Source organism: Macaca thibetana, chromosome 8 (genome assembly GCF_024542745.1).
Source record: "Macaca thibetana thibetana isolate TM-01 chromosome 8, ASM2454274v1, whole genome shotgun sequence".
Taxonomy (NCBI): domain Eukaryota; kingdom Metazoa; phylum Chordata; class Mammalia; order Primates; family Cercopithecidae; genus Macaca; species Macaca thibetana.
Genome location: NC_065585.1, coordinates 50,423,234 through 50,441,710, shown reverse-complemented (window position 1 = coordinate 50,441,710; position 18,477 = coordinate 50,423,234). Strand labels below are relative to the sequence as shown.

The following is an 18,477-nucleotide window of genomic DNA, read 5'->3' as shown; positions in this document are numbered from 1 at the left end:
TGGACCCCGAGATATATCCACGTCCTGATCCCTGGAACCTGTGACTATTACCTTCTATGGAAAAAGCTGTAATGAGGTTCTTGAGAGGACAAGTAGATCATGAATTATCTGGCTGGCCCCTAGATAAAATCACTTGTGTAAGAAAGAGGCAGAGGGAAATCAGACAGAGACACATACAGAAGAGGAGGCAGCAGTGTGACCAGGGAGGCAGAGATGAGAGAGCCGTTGACACAGCTCAGGAGTGTTCCCAGCTACCAGCAGCTGGAAGAGGCAAGGACCTGACTGCTCCCTGGAGCCTCCAGAGGATGCGCAGCCCCACTGACAAAATTTCTCACTCCTGGCCTCCAGAATTGTTAGAGAATGAATACCTCTTATTTTATGCCACCCAATTTATGGTAACAGCAGTGACAGGAAACTAACAATATTTTAAAAAATATATTAAAAGGGCCGGGCGCAGTAACTCATGCCTGTAATCCCAGCTCTTTGGGAGGCCAAGGTGGGTGGACCACGAGGTCAGGAGATCGAGACCATCCTGGGTAACACGGTGAAACCCATCTCTACTAAAAATACAAAAAATTAGCCAGGTGTGGTGGTGGGCGCCTGTAGTCCCAGCTACTTGGGAGGCTGAGGCAGGAGAATGGCATGAACCTGGGAGGCAGAGCTTGCAGTGAGCTGAGATTGCGCCACTGCTCTCCAGTCTGGGTGACAGAGCAAGACTCCTACTCAAAAAAATATATGTTAAGAGGGCCAGGTGCAGTTGCTCATGTCTGTAATCCTAGCACTTTGGTAGGCTGAAGCAGGCAGACCATCTGAGGTCAGGAGTTCGAGACCAGTTTGGCCAACATAGTGAAACCCTATCTCTACTAAAAGTAGAAAAAAATTAGCTGGGTGTGGTGGCATGTGCCTGTAAGCCCAGCTACTTGGGAGGCTGAGGCAGGGGAATTGCTTGAACCAGGGAGGTGGAGGTTGCAGTGAGCCGAGATCACGCCACTGTACTCCAGCCTGGGTGACAGAGTGAGACTCTGTCTCAAAAAAATAAAATAAAATAAAAAATTTGAGAGAACGATCTCATGGCTGTCTATAGGATCAGGTAAACATAGCTAACACCCACAACGAAGTCTGGTAAAGAAGTCACACTATTCTGTCTTCTCTTGCCTTGTCCCATCCACCCAGCCAACACGTGTTGACTATCCCCTTGAATCACTGGAGATGTTGGAGATATGCCTCATTTAGCCATTCAAGATGCCCACAAACCTTTCTGGAAAGAGACTGGGCATCTGGCTGGAAGAAATGCTTCCTCAGATGGCCAGAAAGGGTGTTTTTCTCCACTTACTGTTACATTCCAAGGTTTTTTGTTTTTTGTTTTTTGTGGGTTTTTTTGAGACAGGGTCTTGCTCTGTTATCTAGGCTGGAGTGCAGGGGCAGGATCATGGATCACTGCAGCCTCAACCTACTGAGCTCAAGTAATCTTCCTACCACAGCCCCTGAGGACCTGGGTCTACAGATGTAGCCTGCCATGCCTGGCTTTTTTTTTTTTTGGGTCCCTGTAGAGACAAGGTCTCACTATGTTGCTCCAGTCTGGTCTTGAACTTCTGGGTTCAAGTGATCTGCCTGCCTCAGCCTCTCAAAGTGCTGGATACAGGCATGAGCCACTGTGCCTGGCCAAGTTCCAAGGTTTGTATTTGTTAGGTCTCAAAGGCAATGTCAGCCCCCAGATTTAAATCTATTAATGATATTTTGGCTAGTACATGGTAGCTCATACCTGTGCATGGAGGATTGCTTGAGCCTAGAGGTTCAAGAGTAGCCTGGGCAATGTGGTGAGACCTCGTTTCTACAAAAAATTAAAAGATAGGTGTTGTCATGCACATCTATAGTCCAAGTTACTCGGGAGGCTGAGGTGGGAGGATGGCTTGAGCCCAGGTGGTCGAGGCTGTGGTGAGTTGTCATGGTGCCACTTCACTCCAGCCTGGACGACAGAGCGAGAGTTAATGAATGAAAACAAGTTTTACAAACTAAAGTTTCATATTAATACATAACTTCTGCTGTTGTGATTACAATAATCATAGGGACATAGGGTTTATTTTTGGGTTTTTTTTTTTTTTTAAGATGGAATCTCACTGTCGCCCAGGCTGGAGTGCAGTACTTTGATCAGTGTTATCTTTCCCCTTTTTGTTATTGGACTGTCAGCCTTAAGCAACAGGGCTTTGCTGTTTTGATGAGTGTGTTTTCTATGCCTTCCGTAGGATCTGTTCTAAAGAGGTCAGATTACATAAACTTTCTAAATAACAAGAGAAATTCCTACTGATAAATTTTATGCAAAAATAACACTGTATTTACCTCTGTCTGGAGGGTTATCAGTTAATTACATGAAAATATAAAAACTGTGTATTTGATCATTTTGTAACTTTATGTTGCAAGTTATTGTGTAAGATGATTAAAAAGAACAAACTTTTTATGAGATCTTAGTTTTTCCATTTAGATAATCTGAGTCCAGAATAACAGTAAAAACACATAGGAAGTACTTACAGTTTCCCGAGTAGCTGGGACTATAGGCGCCCACCACCACGCCTGGCTAATTTTTTCTATTTTTAGTAGAGATGGGGTTTCACCATGTTAGCCAGGATGGTCTCGATCTCCTGACCTCGTGATCTGCCCGCCTCAGCCTCCCAAAGTGCTGGGATTACAGGCATGAGCCACTGCACCCAGCCTTCAAGTGAGCCTTTCACTTCAACCTCCCTGGTAGCTGAGATTACAGGTGTTCTCCACCATGTTTGGCTGCAGAATTGTAGGGTTTTTAAGGGATTAAAGGTTCATTCTGTAGCATATAGCACCAGTGGTGAAATCAAGATATCTTTAAAGACTTCTTTGTATGTAATACTTTAATGACAGTGTATTACAAAATAAAAACATGTTTTAACACAGATCTTATTTGAAAGGGAAATCAGATTTGTAAATGTCTGCAGTTGTAATTCTCAACTATCTTTAAGTGTTTGCTATAGCTAAAGGGGAAGAGGAAACATTTTCTCTATCCCCTTCTGAGATCAATTTTTTTTTTTTTTTTTTTTTTTTTTTTTGCTAGCAGTTAGGAGTCTGCAGTTTCTTGTTGTTGTTGTTTTGAGATGGAGTCTTGCTCTGTTGCCCAGGCTGGAGTACAGTGGCGCGATCTCGGCTCACTGCAACTTCCACCTCCCGGGTTCAAGCGATTCTCCTGCTTCAGCCTCCTGAGTAGCTGGAACTACAGGTGCACACCACCACTCCCAGCTGATTTTTATGTTTTTAGTAGAGACAGGGTTTCACCATGTTGGCCAGGATGATCTCCATCTCAACCTCATAATCTGCCTGCCTCATCCTCCCAAAGTGCTGGGATTACAGGTGTAAACCACTGTGCCCAGCCTCAGTTTCACTGTTACACAATCAAACTCCACTGGATACCACTGGGATTAAAAAGCATTTTGAGAAGGCTAAATGTTTAACTTTTCCTGGCATTTCCACATTTTATCAGAATATGAAGGCTTAATTTGCAGCATCTACAAAGATGCTATTTCTTAGAGCTAGGAATGAAGAAGGTGGTACTCATTGACTCTAATAACTGAGAGTCCCAGGGTTGACTGATACAGCTGGATCCAAGGGTTTACTCCTCCAAGCTCACTCTCTGAGATACTCCTAGAACACTTGGCCTTCACTGGCCTGGCTTACATCCATCCCTGAAACCACGACGACCTGGGATATGCAGGGCTCTAACTGGCCATGCCTGGGCCACTTGTTTGGCTCAGTGGTAAAACTGCCTCTTAGGGGCTTGAGATTAGGTGATGGGGCAGTTTTAAATTCAGGTGCTACTGCCAAAAGAGGGGTAAAATAGATATTGATCAATAGTGTTGGGTCATTGATTTTCTTATCTGAGTTTAGTATCAAAGGAGAAGCCTTTCAGCGTGTGGTATTTTAAACTGAGTGCCAAATTGTGGTCACTTTGGAAACCACATTTAAAAGATGCATCCTAACCAGTATTTTTGTGTTTTTTAAATACCCGATTTTACATTTGTACCATTTGTAGAATCTGTGTTATTAAAGCAAATTTAATCTTGAAATAAATTAATCTTCATGTCCTTCTGAGACTGATTTTTTTTTTCTTTTGCTAGCAGTTAGGAGTCTTCAGTTTCATTGTTAAGCAGTAAAACTCCATTAGATATTTCATACTGGCCATATGAAATAAGACTGCAGTCTAAAACATTCCTGTTTTTCATTTACATGTCAAAGTATGCATAACGGCCGTGTGTGGTGGTTCACACATGTAATCTCAGCACTTTATTATGCCAGGCAAGAAGAACACTTGAGGCTGAGTTTGAGACTAGCCTGGACAACATAGGGAGACCCCATCTCTAATATATATATATATATATATATATATATTTTTTTTTTTTTTTTTTTTTTTTCGATTTAGTCTAGGACCAGGTGCTGTGGTTCACACCTGTAATCTCAGCACTTTGAGAGGTCAAGGCAGGAGGATCGCTCGAGGCCTAGAATTTGAGACCAGACTGGTTAGGATGGTGAGAATCTCTCTTTATAAACAATTTGAAAATTAGCTGGATATAGTGGTGTGCTTGTGGTCCCAGCTGTTCAGGAGGTTGAGGTGGAGGGTACCTTGAGCCCAGGAATTTGAGGCAGCAACGAGCTTTGATCGCACCACTGTACTCCAGCCTGGGTGACAAAGCGAGGCCTCATCTCTTTTTGGGGGGAAAAAAAAATTCTGCAGTGAGCTATGATTGGACCATATCGCTCCATACTCTATCCTGGGTGACGGAGCTAGACCCTGTTTCAAAAAAGTATATAATGCCTACCAAAAGTTCTTATTTTATTCTTATTTTAAGGTTGTATGGTATATAAGTAAATCTGTACTAGTTTAAATCCTGCATCTGCCCATTACTAACTTAATCATTCTTTGCTTCAGTTTTTCCTTCTCTAAAATGGGGATAACATGGAAATCTAGGTTGTATATGGGGATGAAATAAATTTATCCATGATCCATATAAAGGTGCTAATTATCAACTAGTCACGGGCACATAGAGCATATATGTCATGCCTTATTGCTTTTTTTTTTTTTTTTGAGATGGAGTCTTGCTCTGTTGCCTAGGCTGGAGTGCAGTGGCATGACCTTGGCTCACTGCAACCTCCACCTCCTGGGTTCAAGCAATTCTCCTGCTTCAGCCTCCCAAGTAGCTGGGAATACAGGCATGCACCACCACCCCCAGCTAATTTTTGTATTTTTAGTAGAGATGGGGTTTCACCATGTTGGCCAGGCTGGTCTCAGACTCCTGACTTCAGGTGATCTGCCTGCCTCGACCTCCCAAAGTGCTGGGATTACAGGCATGAGCCACCACACCTGGCCCCTTACTGCTTCTTATTAAGTGTCTTAGAAATTATTTGGAATTTCTTATACTAGAATTTAACTTTAAAATTTTGTCTAAATGGTTTTATTTTTGTAATGATATTGAACCTCTAAGGAATGAATGAAATAGTCTCTCCAGAAAGGAGCTGAGCTGAGCAGGGAGTTGGCAACCATACATGTTAAACTAAACACATGATACTACAAAGGGTAGGAGTGGTTCAGAATGCCAACTACTGTGTAAACCATGGAAACTTCCTTGACTAGTGCTCTACTCCCAAAGCCCTTGCCATGTAAATGCCAACTATGTCTGTGTGAAATAATAACTTGGACCGTCTTAAAGCTTTTTTGTCCTTGTGGAATTTGAAATCATTTTGGTGGCTGCTGAGAATGACATTTAGAGACTATAACATTTCCTTTTATCACTTTTTTTTTTTTTTTTCCAGTGTTTGAAAGATGTATGGTGATCTTGAAACCACCAGACACAAGAAAACTTCTAGCAAATTCAGGGGAAGTTTGTCTACACTCAGGCTGCAGTATTTTCAGCAAACTTGATTGGACAAATGGGCCTGTGCCTTGTCTTTTGGTGGAGTGAAAACATTTGAGCCAGTGAAGCCAAATCCTTATAGCAAGCAGCATGCAGCACACCTGGCCCTTTGCTGATTGCAAATAGGCATTTAAAATGTGAATTTGGAATCAGATGTCTCCATTACTTCCAGTTAAAGTGGCATCATAGGTGTTTCCTAAGTTTTAAGTCTTGGATAAAAACTCCACCAGTGTCTACCATCTCGACCATGAACTCTGCTAAGGAAGTTTCATTTTTGTATATTCCTGCTCTTTTCTCTTCATTTTCCTGTCTTCTGCATAATCATGCCTTCTTGCTAAGTAATTCAAGCGTAAGGTCTTAGAATAATAAAATCACAATCTTAGGAGAATGAATAAAATTGTTATTTTCCCAGTCTCTTGGCCATGATGATATCTAATAATTAAAAACAAATTAAAATAAATTTTTAAACTCCTGAAGATAAATTAGAAGAAATTGTGCACCCTCCACAAAACATACAAAGTTTAAAAGTTTGGATCTTTTTCTCAGCAGGTATCAGTTGTAAATAATGAACTAGGGGCCAAAATGCAAAACCAAAAATGAAGCAGCTACCTGTAGTTAGTAATTTCTAGTTTGAACTGTAATTGAATATTGTGGCTTCATATGTATTATTTTATATTGTACTTTTTTCATTATTGATGGTTTGGACTTTAATAAGAGAAATTCCATAGTTTTTAATATCCCAGAAGTGAGACAATTTGAACAGTGTATTCTAGAAAACGATATACTAACTGAACAGAAGTGAATGCTTGTATATATTATGATAGCCTTAAACCTTTTTCTCTAATGCCTTAACTGTCAAATAATTATAACCTTTTAAAGCATAGGACTATAGTCAGCATGCTAGACTGAGAGGTAAACACTGATGCAGTTAGAACAGGTATTGATGCTGTCAGTGTTTAACACTATGTTTAGCTGTGTTTATGCTATAAAAGTGCAATATTGGACACTAGCTAGTACTGCTGCCTCATGTAACTCCAAAGAAAACAGGATTTCATTAAGTGCATTGAATGTGGATATTTCTTTAAGTTACTCATATTGTCCTTTGCTTGAATGCAATGCCGTGCAGATTTATATGGCTGCTATTTTTATTTTCTGTGCATTACTTTAACACCTTAAAGGGAGAAGCAAACATTTTCTTCTTCAGCTGACCGGAAATGGCCCTTTAACTGCAATAGGAAGAAAAAACAAAAAGGTTTTTGTGAAAATTGGTGATAACTGGCACTTAAGATCGAAAAGAAATTTCTGTATACTTGATGCCTTAAGATGCTATCTGCCCAAAGCTCTGAAAGACTTTAAGATAGGCAGTAATGCTTACTACAGTACTACTGAGTTTTTGTAGAGTTAACATTTGATAATAAAACTTGCCTGTTTAATCTCAATGTTTGCTATTATTTTATTTTGTTTTGTTATTAGAAGAATTATGGTACTGATGGAAGTACATAGATAAGCCATCTCTTCCTAAGGTGGTGATAGGGTTTTTCTCTAAACTTATGTATAAAAGCTATCAGTGATAAAAGTACTCAAGATGGCCTGGCATGGTGGCTCAGGCCTGTAATCCCAGCACTTTGGGAGGCAAGGTGGGTGGATCACGAGGTCAGGAGTTTGAGACAAGCCTGGCCAAAGATGGTGAAACCCCGTCTCTACTAAAACTACAAAAATTAGCCGGGTGCGATGGTAGGCGCCTGTAGTCCCAGCTACTTGGGAGGCTGAGGCAGGAGAATCGCTTGAACCCGGGAGGCGGAGGTTTCAATGAGCCGAGATCATGACACTGCACTCTATCCTGGGTGATAGAGCGAGACTCCATCTCAAAAAAAAAAAAAAAAAAAAAAAAAAAAGGCTAAGTCTAGCCTGACTTCTAACTTTTTTTTTTTTTTTTTTTTTTTTTTTTGAGACGGAGTCTCGCTCTGTCACCCAGGCTGGAGTACAGTGGCCGGATCTCAGCTCACTGCAAGCTCCCCCTCCCAGCAGGTTCTCGCCATTCTCCTGCCTCAGCCTCGGAGTAGCTGGGAGTACAGGCGCCCGCCACCACACCCGGCTAATTTTTTGTATTTTTAGTAGAAATGGGGTTTCGCCGTATTAGCCAGGATGGTCTCTATCTCCTGACCTTGTGATCCACCCGCCTCAGCCTCTCAAAATGCTGGGATTACAGGCGTGAGCCACCACGCCCGTCCAAGGTCCCACCTTTTTACATCTATTACTATTATGCCATGAATTCATAGGTTCCGGGAGCCCAGGCTTTTTTCCATTGGTTCTCACACAGTGTGCTGCTCTGGGTGGAGTGGGTTGGTGCTTCAGTTGAACCCACGGGACCTTTCTCTTTGGCTTCCTTCCTTTTCTGATCATTTTCCTTCACGCATTTCGGGAGGCTATCTCAGCTCTTAGAGTGGTTAATATGCTCAAAACACACATTGATTCTATTGGCAAGAATCTTATCCTTGTTTACAACAATGCCAACAGGATGTTGGGTAACATTACAGACTCATCCAGTTTTGCCATGGTAGCTTTTGTGGGGCATTCCTTTTTTGTTTGGTTGGTTGGTTTGGAAAGGGTTGCTCTGTTGCCCAGGCTAAAGTGCAGTGGCACAATAGTGGTTCACTGTAGCCTCAATTTCCCAGGCTCAGATGATTCTCCCACCTCAGCATCCCAAGTAACTGGGAGACTACAGGCACGTGCCAACTTCCCAGCTAATTTTTGTATTTATTTATTTTTTTAAGACATCGGGTTTTGCTGTGTTTCCCAGGCTGGTCTTGAACTTCTGAGTTCCAGCGATCTTCTCACTTCAGCCTCCCAAAGGGCTGAGATTACAGACATGAGCCACCTTGCCCAGCCCCAGACTCTTAACCAGATCTCAAATGAACTGAGAACTCACTTAGTACCAAGGGGATGGTGCTAAGTCATTCAGGAGGCATCTGCTCCCATGATCCAATCACCTCCCACCAGGCCCTACCTCCAACATTGGGAATCACATTTCAACGTGACATCTGGAAGGGACAAACATCCACACAGGCCGGGTGCGGTGGCTCACGCCTGTAATCCCGACACTTTGGGGGGCTGAGGCAGGTGGATCACCTGAGGTCAGGAGTTCAAGACCAGCCTGACCAACAAGGTGAAACCCCGTCTCTACTAAAAATATAAAAATTAGCCAGGTGTGGCGGCGTGCCCCTGTAGTCCCAGCTACTCAGGAGGCTGAGGCAGGAGAATCGTTTGAACCCAGGAGGTGGAGGTTGCAGTGACTGAGCCGAGATCACGCCACTGCACTCCAGCCTGGGCGACAGAGCGAGACTCCATCTCAAAAAAAAAAAAAAAAAAAAAAACATGAAAGAGGGGATCTGGAAGAGAAGGTAAGACTTGAAGACTGGTCCATGTAGTTAATACTCTCCTAGTTGCTCCTTCATCTACTCCAGCTCTTTACCTAACATTGCATAAATACAGCTCATTTGTTTACAGCATCACAGAGTAGGGCTTCTAGTGCTCCTTTGGTCTGCCTTTTTACTTTATATCCAGCTTGCCATTAATTTGCCATTAATTTGCCATTATATTGTTATTGTTGCCATTCTAAAAGTGAATGCTAATATATGGATAATAAATCTGCTAGTTTTACACTTGAATTTGAGCTAGTGTCTTATAACTGAAACCCTTTCGAAACTTAGCAGAGTCAACGCTACAAACACATTTTTAAAGATCAATGTCAAATACTCAACTTGTTCTGGTTCTCAGCCTCCTTTGTGATTCATTCTTTCCCACATGATTGGTGTTAATCATGGTTCTCTCCTCAGTCATCTTCATCTATTCATTCTCTCTGGGCAAATTCATTCATTTATTTCCACACTCTTCTGTGGATCTATAGATCCTCTACCCAGCACTGTAATGGACATTTCCATTTGGATGTGTCCCACGCATTTCAAACCCAGCATGCTTAAAATGGAACTTATCTTGCCACATCCAAAATCCTGCTGCTTTCTGGGTTCTTTTTACTTCACTAACCAGCACTATATACTACTGCCAGGTCTTAAGGAGGTCATTCTTTTTTTATTTTATTTATTTATTTTTTTTGAGACGGAGTCTCCATCTGTCGCCCAGGCTGTAGTACAGTGCCGTGATCTTGGCTCACCACACCCTCTGCCTACCAGGTTCAAGTGATTCTCCTGCCTCAGCCTCCGTAGTAGCTGGGATTACAGGTGCATGCCACCACATCTGGCTAATTTTTGTATTTTTAGTAGAGACAGGGTTTCACCATGTTGGCCAGGCTGGTCTCAAACTCCTGACCATAGGTGAGGTGATTCATCTGCCTCGGCCTCCCAAAGTGCTGGGATTACAGGCATGAACCACTGCACCCGACCCAGGAGGTCATTCTTTTTGTTATTTTTATTTTTTATTTTTTATTTTTTTTGAGACAGAGTCTCGCTCTGTCACCCAGGCTGGAGTGCAGTGGGGCAATCTCAGCTCACTGCAACCTCCACCTCCTGGGTTCAAGTGATTCTCCTGCCTTAGCCTCCTGAGTAACTGGGATTACAGGTGCCTGCCACCACACTAGGCTGGTTTTTGTATTTTTAGTAGAGACGAGGTTTCACCATGTTGGCCAGGCTGGTCTTGAACTCCTTACCTCAGGCGATTCACCCACCTCAGCCTCCCGAAGTGCTGGGATTACATGCGTGAGCCACCGCGCCCGGCGCAGGAGGTCATTCTTAACCTCTCCTTCATCATCCTAGACAATCTCACCCATTTTTTGCCTCAATGTTGAACTCTATGCATCAAATTTTGTTCCTCTCTATTGGCAGTATGTTTTAAATAATTTTTAAAATTAAAAACGCAGATCTGATCATGTGCTCTTGAAATCTTTTAATAGCTTCCCATTTGCTGTGGGAAAAATCCATACATGTACAACCTGCATGACATTGCATAAGCTGATTCCAGCCTTCCTCTGTTGCTTTCTTGCAAGGCACTTTTCCCCCCATGCCCTATATTCTGTGATACATTTTCCAATTGTTTGTGTGGGAGTGATAAACTTTTGTCTGTTTCCTCTACCTGAAACATTTTTTTTTCTGCTATCTCTCTCTTAACTGATGTCCACTTAGAAATCTTATCTTCCTGGGCAGGCGCGGTGGCTCATCCCTGTAATCCCAGCACTTCGGGAGACTGAGGCCAGAGGATCACTTGAGGTCAGCAGTTCGAGACCAGGCTGGCCAAATAGTGAAACCTTGTCTCTACTAAAAATACAAAAATTAGCTGTGCGTGGTGGTGTGCGCCTGTAATTCCAGCTACCCTGGAGGTTGAGGCAGGAGAATTTCTTGAACCCAGGAGCTGGAGGTTGCAGTGAACCAAGATCATGCCACTGCACTCCAGCCTGGGCAAAGAGCAAGACTCTGTCTCAAAACAAAACAAAACAAAACAAAATAAAAACCAAACAAAAAAAGAAATCTTCCTAAGGAAGACCTTTCCTGACGAAACAGGCTCACAGTAAGATCTCCCTGTAACCAGTTTCCCATATTGTTAATGGCAGTGTGTTTCTTGTTCCTCACTAGTGACTAGTCAGTGCTTAAAATGTATTTGCTGAATGAATACATTTATATTTATTCCTGCATGTAGAAACTAATGTGATTATACATACATACATACATATATATATATATATTTTAGACGGAGTCTAAAATTTTTTAGACAGAGTCTCACTCTGTTGCCCAGGCTGGAGTGCAGTGGCCTGATCTTGGCTCGCTGCAACCTCCGCCTCCTGTGTTAGATTCTCCTTCCCTCAGCCTCCCAGGTAGCTGGAACTACAGGCGCATGCCACCACGGCCAGCTAATTTTTGTATTTTTAGTAGAGACAGGGTTTCAGTGTCTCTTGTTGGCCAGGCTGGTCTCGTACTCCTGACCTCGTGATCCATTCACCTCAGCCTCCCAAAGTGCTGGAATTACAGGCGTGAGCCACCATGCCCGGCTGATTCTATATATGTGTGTATATATATATATATTTTAAGAATTTTTATAAACGTAAATGTTGCTAAATAGCAAATACTATGTTTCTTTCTTTTTGGTTTTTTTTTTTTTTTTTTTTTTTGAGAGGGAGTTTCATTCCTGTTGCCCAGGCTAGAGTGCAGTGGCACGATCTCAGCTCACTACAACCTCCGCCTCCCAGCTTCAAGAAATTCTGCCTCAGCCTCCGGAGTAGCTGGGATTACAGGCACCCACCACCATGCCTGGCTAATTTTTTTGTACTCTTAGTAGAGACGGGGTTTTACCATGTTGGCCAGGCTGGTCTCAAACTCCTGACCTCAGGTGATCCACCTGCCTCAGCCGATCCACCTGCCTCAGCCTCCCAAAGTGTTGAGATTACAGGCATGAGCCACCGCACCCAGCCAGTATTATGTTTCTTTAGCACCATTTTGTGAATTTTTAAAATGTTAATGTTAATCTAATTATTAATGGTATGTTTTTACATGGGAATATAAATTCAAAGAGTCACTTTTTCACTGAAGTGCACAAAGAAGACAGTTGGGTATGAAATGTACCTTTACATTATGATTCTGGCTGCGTCTGCCATCTACTGGACACGTCATGCTGTTGGCTTTTAAGGTTTCTATTCTCAGTCAAGGTGCTCATCCAGGATTCTAATAGGATTTAAAATTTTTTCTATTTTTAAATCATATTATAATTGATGAGAAATTGATATGTTTTTTTTAACTGTGTTTTAGACTGGTCAAGTGAAGCAGTGCGAATGGAGAAGCAGCAAATCTGTAACTGGTTGTGATCAATTAGTTGTGAACACCACGGCACTTGGGCCAGCCTTTACTGTATTTAAAAAAAGAAAAAGAAATGTCGTAGCAGTTTCCGTGTTACACACACTTTTTTTTTTTTTAACTTTTAAGTTCAGGGGTACAAGTCCAGGGTTGTAACACAGGTAAACTTACGTCACGGGGGTTTGTTGTACAGATTATTTCATCACCCAGGTATTTATCTTAGTAACCATTAGCTATTTTTCCTGATCCTCTCCCTCCTCCCACCCTCCGCCCTCGGAAAGGCCCCAGTGTGTGTTGTTCCCCTCTATACACATACATTTTTATAGTGATGTCACAAATTTGGTAGACAACTTTTTTTCCCCAAAAATCATTGTGCTCCTTTGCTTTTAAGATACCTACAATTTGGAATGTGATGCATCCTCGACGCATCAGTCTGGACATGCCTAGTAAATGATCTGCAGTGGCTGTCTGTCTGAAGAGTACTTCAGGGACAGCTCCAGAACTGCACTAGATTTGGCCTCAGCATCCAGGTCTAGCCTCAGCTCTTTGTAGGGTGGAAAAACAGCAGAAACAACTTCATCTGTCAGGGCTTTAGGAATAGCAGATTTTTTTCTGAATTAACTGAATTGAGGTACTCAGAGGCCACCTGCTATCCAATTGCATCCCTTTGATCAAAATAAGAAAGAATTTAATCTGCCATTTACATGTACCAAGAAGGCCTAAGTGCAATTAATAGCAGGTGTCTTCTAATGTGGCAGTCTCATTCCCTATAAATAGGGTTGTTTGAGTTAGCAAAAACAAACAAAATACCAAACCAAAACAAAACCCAGGATATTCAATTACATAGAAATTTCAGATAAAAACAAATCATTTTTGGTGTAAGCATGTCCCAAATATTGCATGGGACATTCTCATACTAAAGTGTCCTGAATTGTATCTGGAAACCCTAATATAATTCACAAATATTTAAAGGGCTTACTATCTGAAAGAAGAGAGGTGAGAGGCAACAGTCTTGGTACAAAGTCAGCAACCTATGTTTCTAGCATAGAAGCTTTGCCTGGGACAATCTTGATAATAGGCCACTTAGTTCCAAAAATGTTTTGCTTTATGAGTATTGTTTCATATGACCAACTTGATCAAAAATCTCTACCTAGAGTAGTTTTAACTCTGGGAAAATTTGTTTTTTGATAAAACGTCCTAGCCAGGTGCAGTGGCTCACGCCTGTAATTCCAGCACTTTGGGAGGCCAAGGAGGGCGGATTGCTTGAGCTCAAGAGTTCAAGACTAGCCTGGGCAACACGGTGAAACCATGTCTCTACAAAAAAAAATAAAAAAATATATATATGTATATATGTATATTTTATATATACACACACAGAATATACCCATATTCAGAAAATATATATATACACACACACACACACACACACACACAGAAAAATTAGCTGGGCCTGGTGGTGTGTGTCTGTAGTCCCAGCTACTTGGGAGGCTGAGGTGGGAGGATCACCTGAGCTTGGGAGGTCAAGGCTACAGTGAGCCATGATTGCACCTGTGCACTCCAGCTGTCAACAAAATGAGATCTTATTTCTTTTTCTTATTTTTTTTTTTTTTGAGACGAAGTCTCGCTCTGTCGCCCAGGCTGGAGTGCAGTGGCCGGATCTCAGCTCACTGCAAGCTCCGCCTCCCGGGTTCCCGCCATTCTCCTGCCTCAGCCTCCCGAGTAGCTGGGACTACAGGCGCCCACCACCTCGCCCAGCTAGTTTTTTGTATTTTTTTAGTAGAGACGGGGTTTCACCGTGTTAGCCAGGATGGTCTCGATCTCCTGACCTCGTGATCCGCCCGCCTCGGCCTCCCAAAGTGCTGGGATTACAGGCTTGAGCCACTGCGCCCGGCCTTCCAACATCTTTTGAATTCATTCTCTTTGAACATTTTTATTTTCATTGCCTCATACCAGGCCTTTATTTTCTTACTAAGTTTACTATAACAGCACAAGCTTCTTTCTTGTAATGGTCAAGTGGTCTACTAAACCAAAGCGCTAACCGAGTAGCTGGAATTACAGGCGGTTCTGCCTCTGTCCGGCTTTGTGACTTCCACCACATTAGATCTGTTTCCTCCGTGTAAAATGGGGCGGGAATAGAGGCTGGACCTGGGAGGTGTCGCTGATGATCGTCTCCGACTCGCTAAGTCGCGGAGTCACAAACGTGGCGGAAAGCAAGCCCCCACTTTTTGGGAAGAGTAGGACGAGGGGCGGGGCTGCAGCGAGACCCACTAGTTTCGCTTTCCAGGGGAGGCAGTGGCCGGTAGCTGCTGCTGTGGGCGGCGCCCCCGGCGTGGAGTCTCCTTCCTGCCCTCGCAGGCTCCGGCGCCCCAGCGAAACGCTCCGACCGCTCCCCTCTCCCAACACTCTGGTTCCCTGGCCGCCTGCGGGGACGCGGTTGGCGGCGACACCGGAGGGGGGTGGGTCAGGAAGTGGGGGCGCGGCGGCCAGGAGCGGGCCCCGGGTGGCCGAGGGGTTCGGCGACGCGGAGGGAGGGACACTCCGGGCCGCGCGGGAGCCGGAGGGCGCCCCGGCCTCCGCAGAGACGATGGCGGAGGAAGAAGGTGACTGCCGCGGGGTCCGGCGCGCCAGCGGCTGCCTGTGGTCTCGGGAAGGAGGGGCGGGGGCGCTGGAGGTGTGGGCTGGAGCTGCCGGTGGCCGCGGTGGCGGCCGCACGGGGAGGGCGGGAAGGAGCGCGGCGCCCAGGAGAGGGCTGCGGAGAAATTCAGGAGAGCGGAGCGAATGGCTCGAAGTTTTGTCGGCCGAATTGGGAAGCAAAGGCGGAGCTGAAAGTTGGGAATCCGTAGCAGGAGAGAAAGCTGTGCAGGGAGTGGTTGGGAGGGAGGGAGGGTCCTGAGCAGATTTTTGGTGAAGTGGGGGGCGCAGTTTGGTTTCGAAGATGCAGGTTTAGGTACTGAGTGCATATTTGAATGTGGTCGTTGTTTCACTCAAGGCCCCTCATTCGGAGGGCGATTTTTAAAGGGCTGTGGGTATTGACAAACCCAGAGGCACAGGGGGTGAGGGGACATTCACCACGGGGATAAAGAAGCAGGGATTTGGGATAAACATGGCATGATGAATTGGGAATGGGTGAACACGCAGAAACTGAAGAAAGCCAAGTTCACTTAGGTTTAGAGGAAAATGGTAAAGAGCAGAGCCATCTAAGTATTACAGTTTTGGGAGCTGATGAGGCCTTTGAGGGTCAAAGTGGGTGAGTAGAGATGGGGTTTATCCATGTTGGTCAGGCTGGTCTCGAACTCCGGACCTTAGCTGATCCGCCCACCTCGGCCTCCCTGAGCGCTGGGATTACAGGCGTGAGCCACCGCGCCGGTCGACTCAAGCCTTTTTGAACCAAGAGTACAAGGAAGGAATTTAAAGAATTTAGCGGAAAGCAGTTTTTAAAAATTAAGCATAAGAAGTGTTTACTGATCTGTGACTTGCTGACCTGTCCCTATGCAGGCTTGGTTCATATTTGCTTCCTCTTGAGTTTTCAGAGTGTTAAAGCTGGTCTGAATTTAAGACATTCTAACTAAAAACAGCTTCAAAACCAAAGCTGTTTGTCGTTGGTGAGAAAGAATGTAATTCCACTTGTTTCCTTGGTTGTCTGTGGTTACAGTATATTATCATTTGAAATATTTCTTGATGTATTTTTCTTTTCTAATTGCAAATTTATGGAGGCTGGTTGATACACTAGCTTGCATGTTCCTATGAGTACATTCATGCTTAACTTAAAGCATTAAAAAAGTTAATACTGCATAAAAAAATCAATACTACAATACTGAAAGTCTTTAATACATCATGCAAAATGAAAAATTATTTTAGACTATGGTTGTACTTAAATAGATCTGTGGAGCCAATATTAAGATTGTACTGTTTTGTAAATTTTACTTACGTGATATAAAATGATAAATGGGCTGGGCATGGTGGCTCATGCCTGTAGTCCCAGCACTTTGGGAGGCCAGGGTGAGTGGATCACTTGAAGTCAGGAGTTCAAGACCAACCTGGCTAACACAGTGAAACCCCATCTCTACTAAAAATACAAAAATTAGCCGAGTGGCGAACGTCTGTAGTTCCAGCTACTCGGGAGGCTGAGGCAGGAGAATCACTTGAACCCAGGAGGCTGAGGTTGCAGTGAACCGAGATTGCACCATTGCACTCCAGCCTGGGTGACAGAGCGAGACTCCATCTCAAAAAAAACAAAATTAAGGCCGGGCACAGTGGCTCACACCTGTAATCCTAACACTTTGGGAGGCCAAGGCGGGCAGATCACGAGGTCAGGAGTTTGAGACCAATCTGGCCAATATGGTGAAACCCTGGCTCTACTAAAAAATACAAAAATTCGCTGGGCGTGGTGGCGCACGCCTGTAGTCCCAGCTACCTGGGAGGCTGAGGCAAGAGAATCGCTGGAACTCAGGAGGCTGAGGTTGCAGTGAGCCGAGATCTCCCCACTGCACTCCAGCCTGGGTGACAGAGCGAGACTCCCTTTCAAAAATAAAATAAATAAAATGATAAATGATTTTTGGTTGTAGAATTACATATAACTCAAAAACAGTTAAATACATCTTATATGGGACAATTAATGGGTTGCAGTTTATTAAAATACTGCTTTATTCAACACATTTTTAATTCCATAAATATTTGTGTTAATACTCTATTAGATGCAAGGATATAATAGTCAGCAATGAATGAGTAATTAAATTTTCATTTATTATAATGCTAGTAATAATAATATATATAGCATACCTGTCTGTCTATGTGCCAGGCATTCTGAATGTTTTTTGTTTATTTGTCACTCTATAGTTTTTTCCCCAAAAATTCATATTATCTTTTATTCGCTGTGTTAAAATTAGACTAAATAGTCTGTATATTTTACTTGTATCCAGGTGTTCTCCATGTCCCATCTTACTTACAGTTCACATTCGCTTGGATCCTCTTCATTGTCCAAGTAAATACTCTGGGAATCTGGTTTTTAAAAAAATGTCTTCCTTGATGCAGTAGAGGGCCAGGGTGTTTATATTTATGCTTTCTGAAAGCAGTGTTAGAGCAAAGAAAGAAGTGACAACCTTGAGTAGAGCAGTATTAACATTTCATTTGGAAACTGCTATGTCTAGCCTGCGTGGACATTTGAAAGCCTGTTTGTAGCCCTACTATTTCATATGAAGATGACTGGACTGAAGTCTGAAATAGCAGGTTACTTTTGTGGATGTGTAATCATCTTCATTTAGTTTGACTTTTTCTTTACAATGCTAAGAATATAAGATAGTGAAAAGGAGTGGCTGGACATCATGGCTCACGCCTGTAATCCCAGCACTTTCGGAGGCTGAGGCGGGCGAATCACGAGGTCAGGAGTTCGAGGCCAGCCTGGCCAATGTGGTGAAACCCCCGTCTCTACTCAAAATACAAAAAATTAGCTGGGCGTAGTGGCAGACACCTGTAATCCCAGCTACTTGGGAGGCTGAGGCAGGAGAATTGCCTGAACCCGGGAGGCGGAGGTTGCAATGAGCCGGCATGGTACCACTGCACTGCAGCCTGGGCAAAAAGAGTGAAACTCTGTCTCAAAAAAAAAGATAGTAAAAAGGAGGCTTGAATTACATCGCAGAGCTTTCCTGTCAGGACTGATAATCTCATTTGTCCATTGCTTTGACCTTTGCTTTTTTCCACCTAGAGATGTGTGGCTTTGTTTTTCCATTATGAAATTATATGGAAAGTTAGCTTTAGGG

At 43.4% G+C, this 18,477-nt stretch overlaps 2 protein-coding genes and 1 long non-coding RNA gene across 6 annotated transcripts in view; all 3 read left to right on the top strand.

Annotated features, from left to right (window-relative positions):
• Positions 1-7,366, top strand: part of ESRP1 (epithelial splicing regulatory protein 1) — a 69,112-nt gene extending 61,746 nt beyond the window's left edge. For all 4 annotated transcript variants that reach the window (XM_050800499.1, XM_050800502.1, XM_050800498.1 and 1 more), the window contains one exon: positions 5,827-7,366. In XM_050800499.1, coding sequence (XP_050656456.1) covers positions 5,827-5,847 — 21 coding nt within the window. In that variant the 3' untranslated portion in view covers positions 5,848-7,366. The remainder of the gene's footprint in view (positions 1-5,826) is intronic.
• LOC126960869 (uncharacterized) overlaps positions 1-18,477 on the top strand; it is a 289,975-nt gene that overhangs the window by 197,803 nt on the left and 73,695 nt on the right. The gene's annotated exons all lie outside the window — the stretch shown is intronic.
• The window catches only part of DPY19L4 (dpy-19 like 4), a 74,853-nt gene continuing 71,552 nt past the window's right edge, over positions 15,177-18,477 (top strand). The window contains exon 1 of the mRNA XM_050800494.1: positions 15,177-15,321. Coding sequence (XP_050656451.1) covers positions 15,306-15,321 — 16 coding nt within the window. The 5' untranslated portion in view covers positions 15,177-15,305. The remainder of the gene's footprint in view (positions 15,322-18,477) is intronic.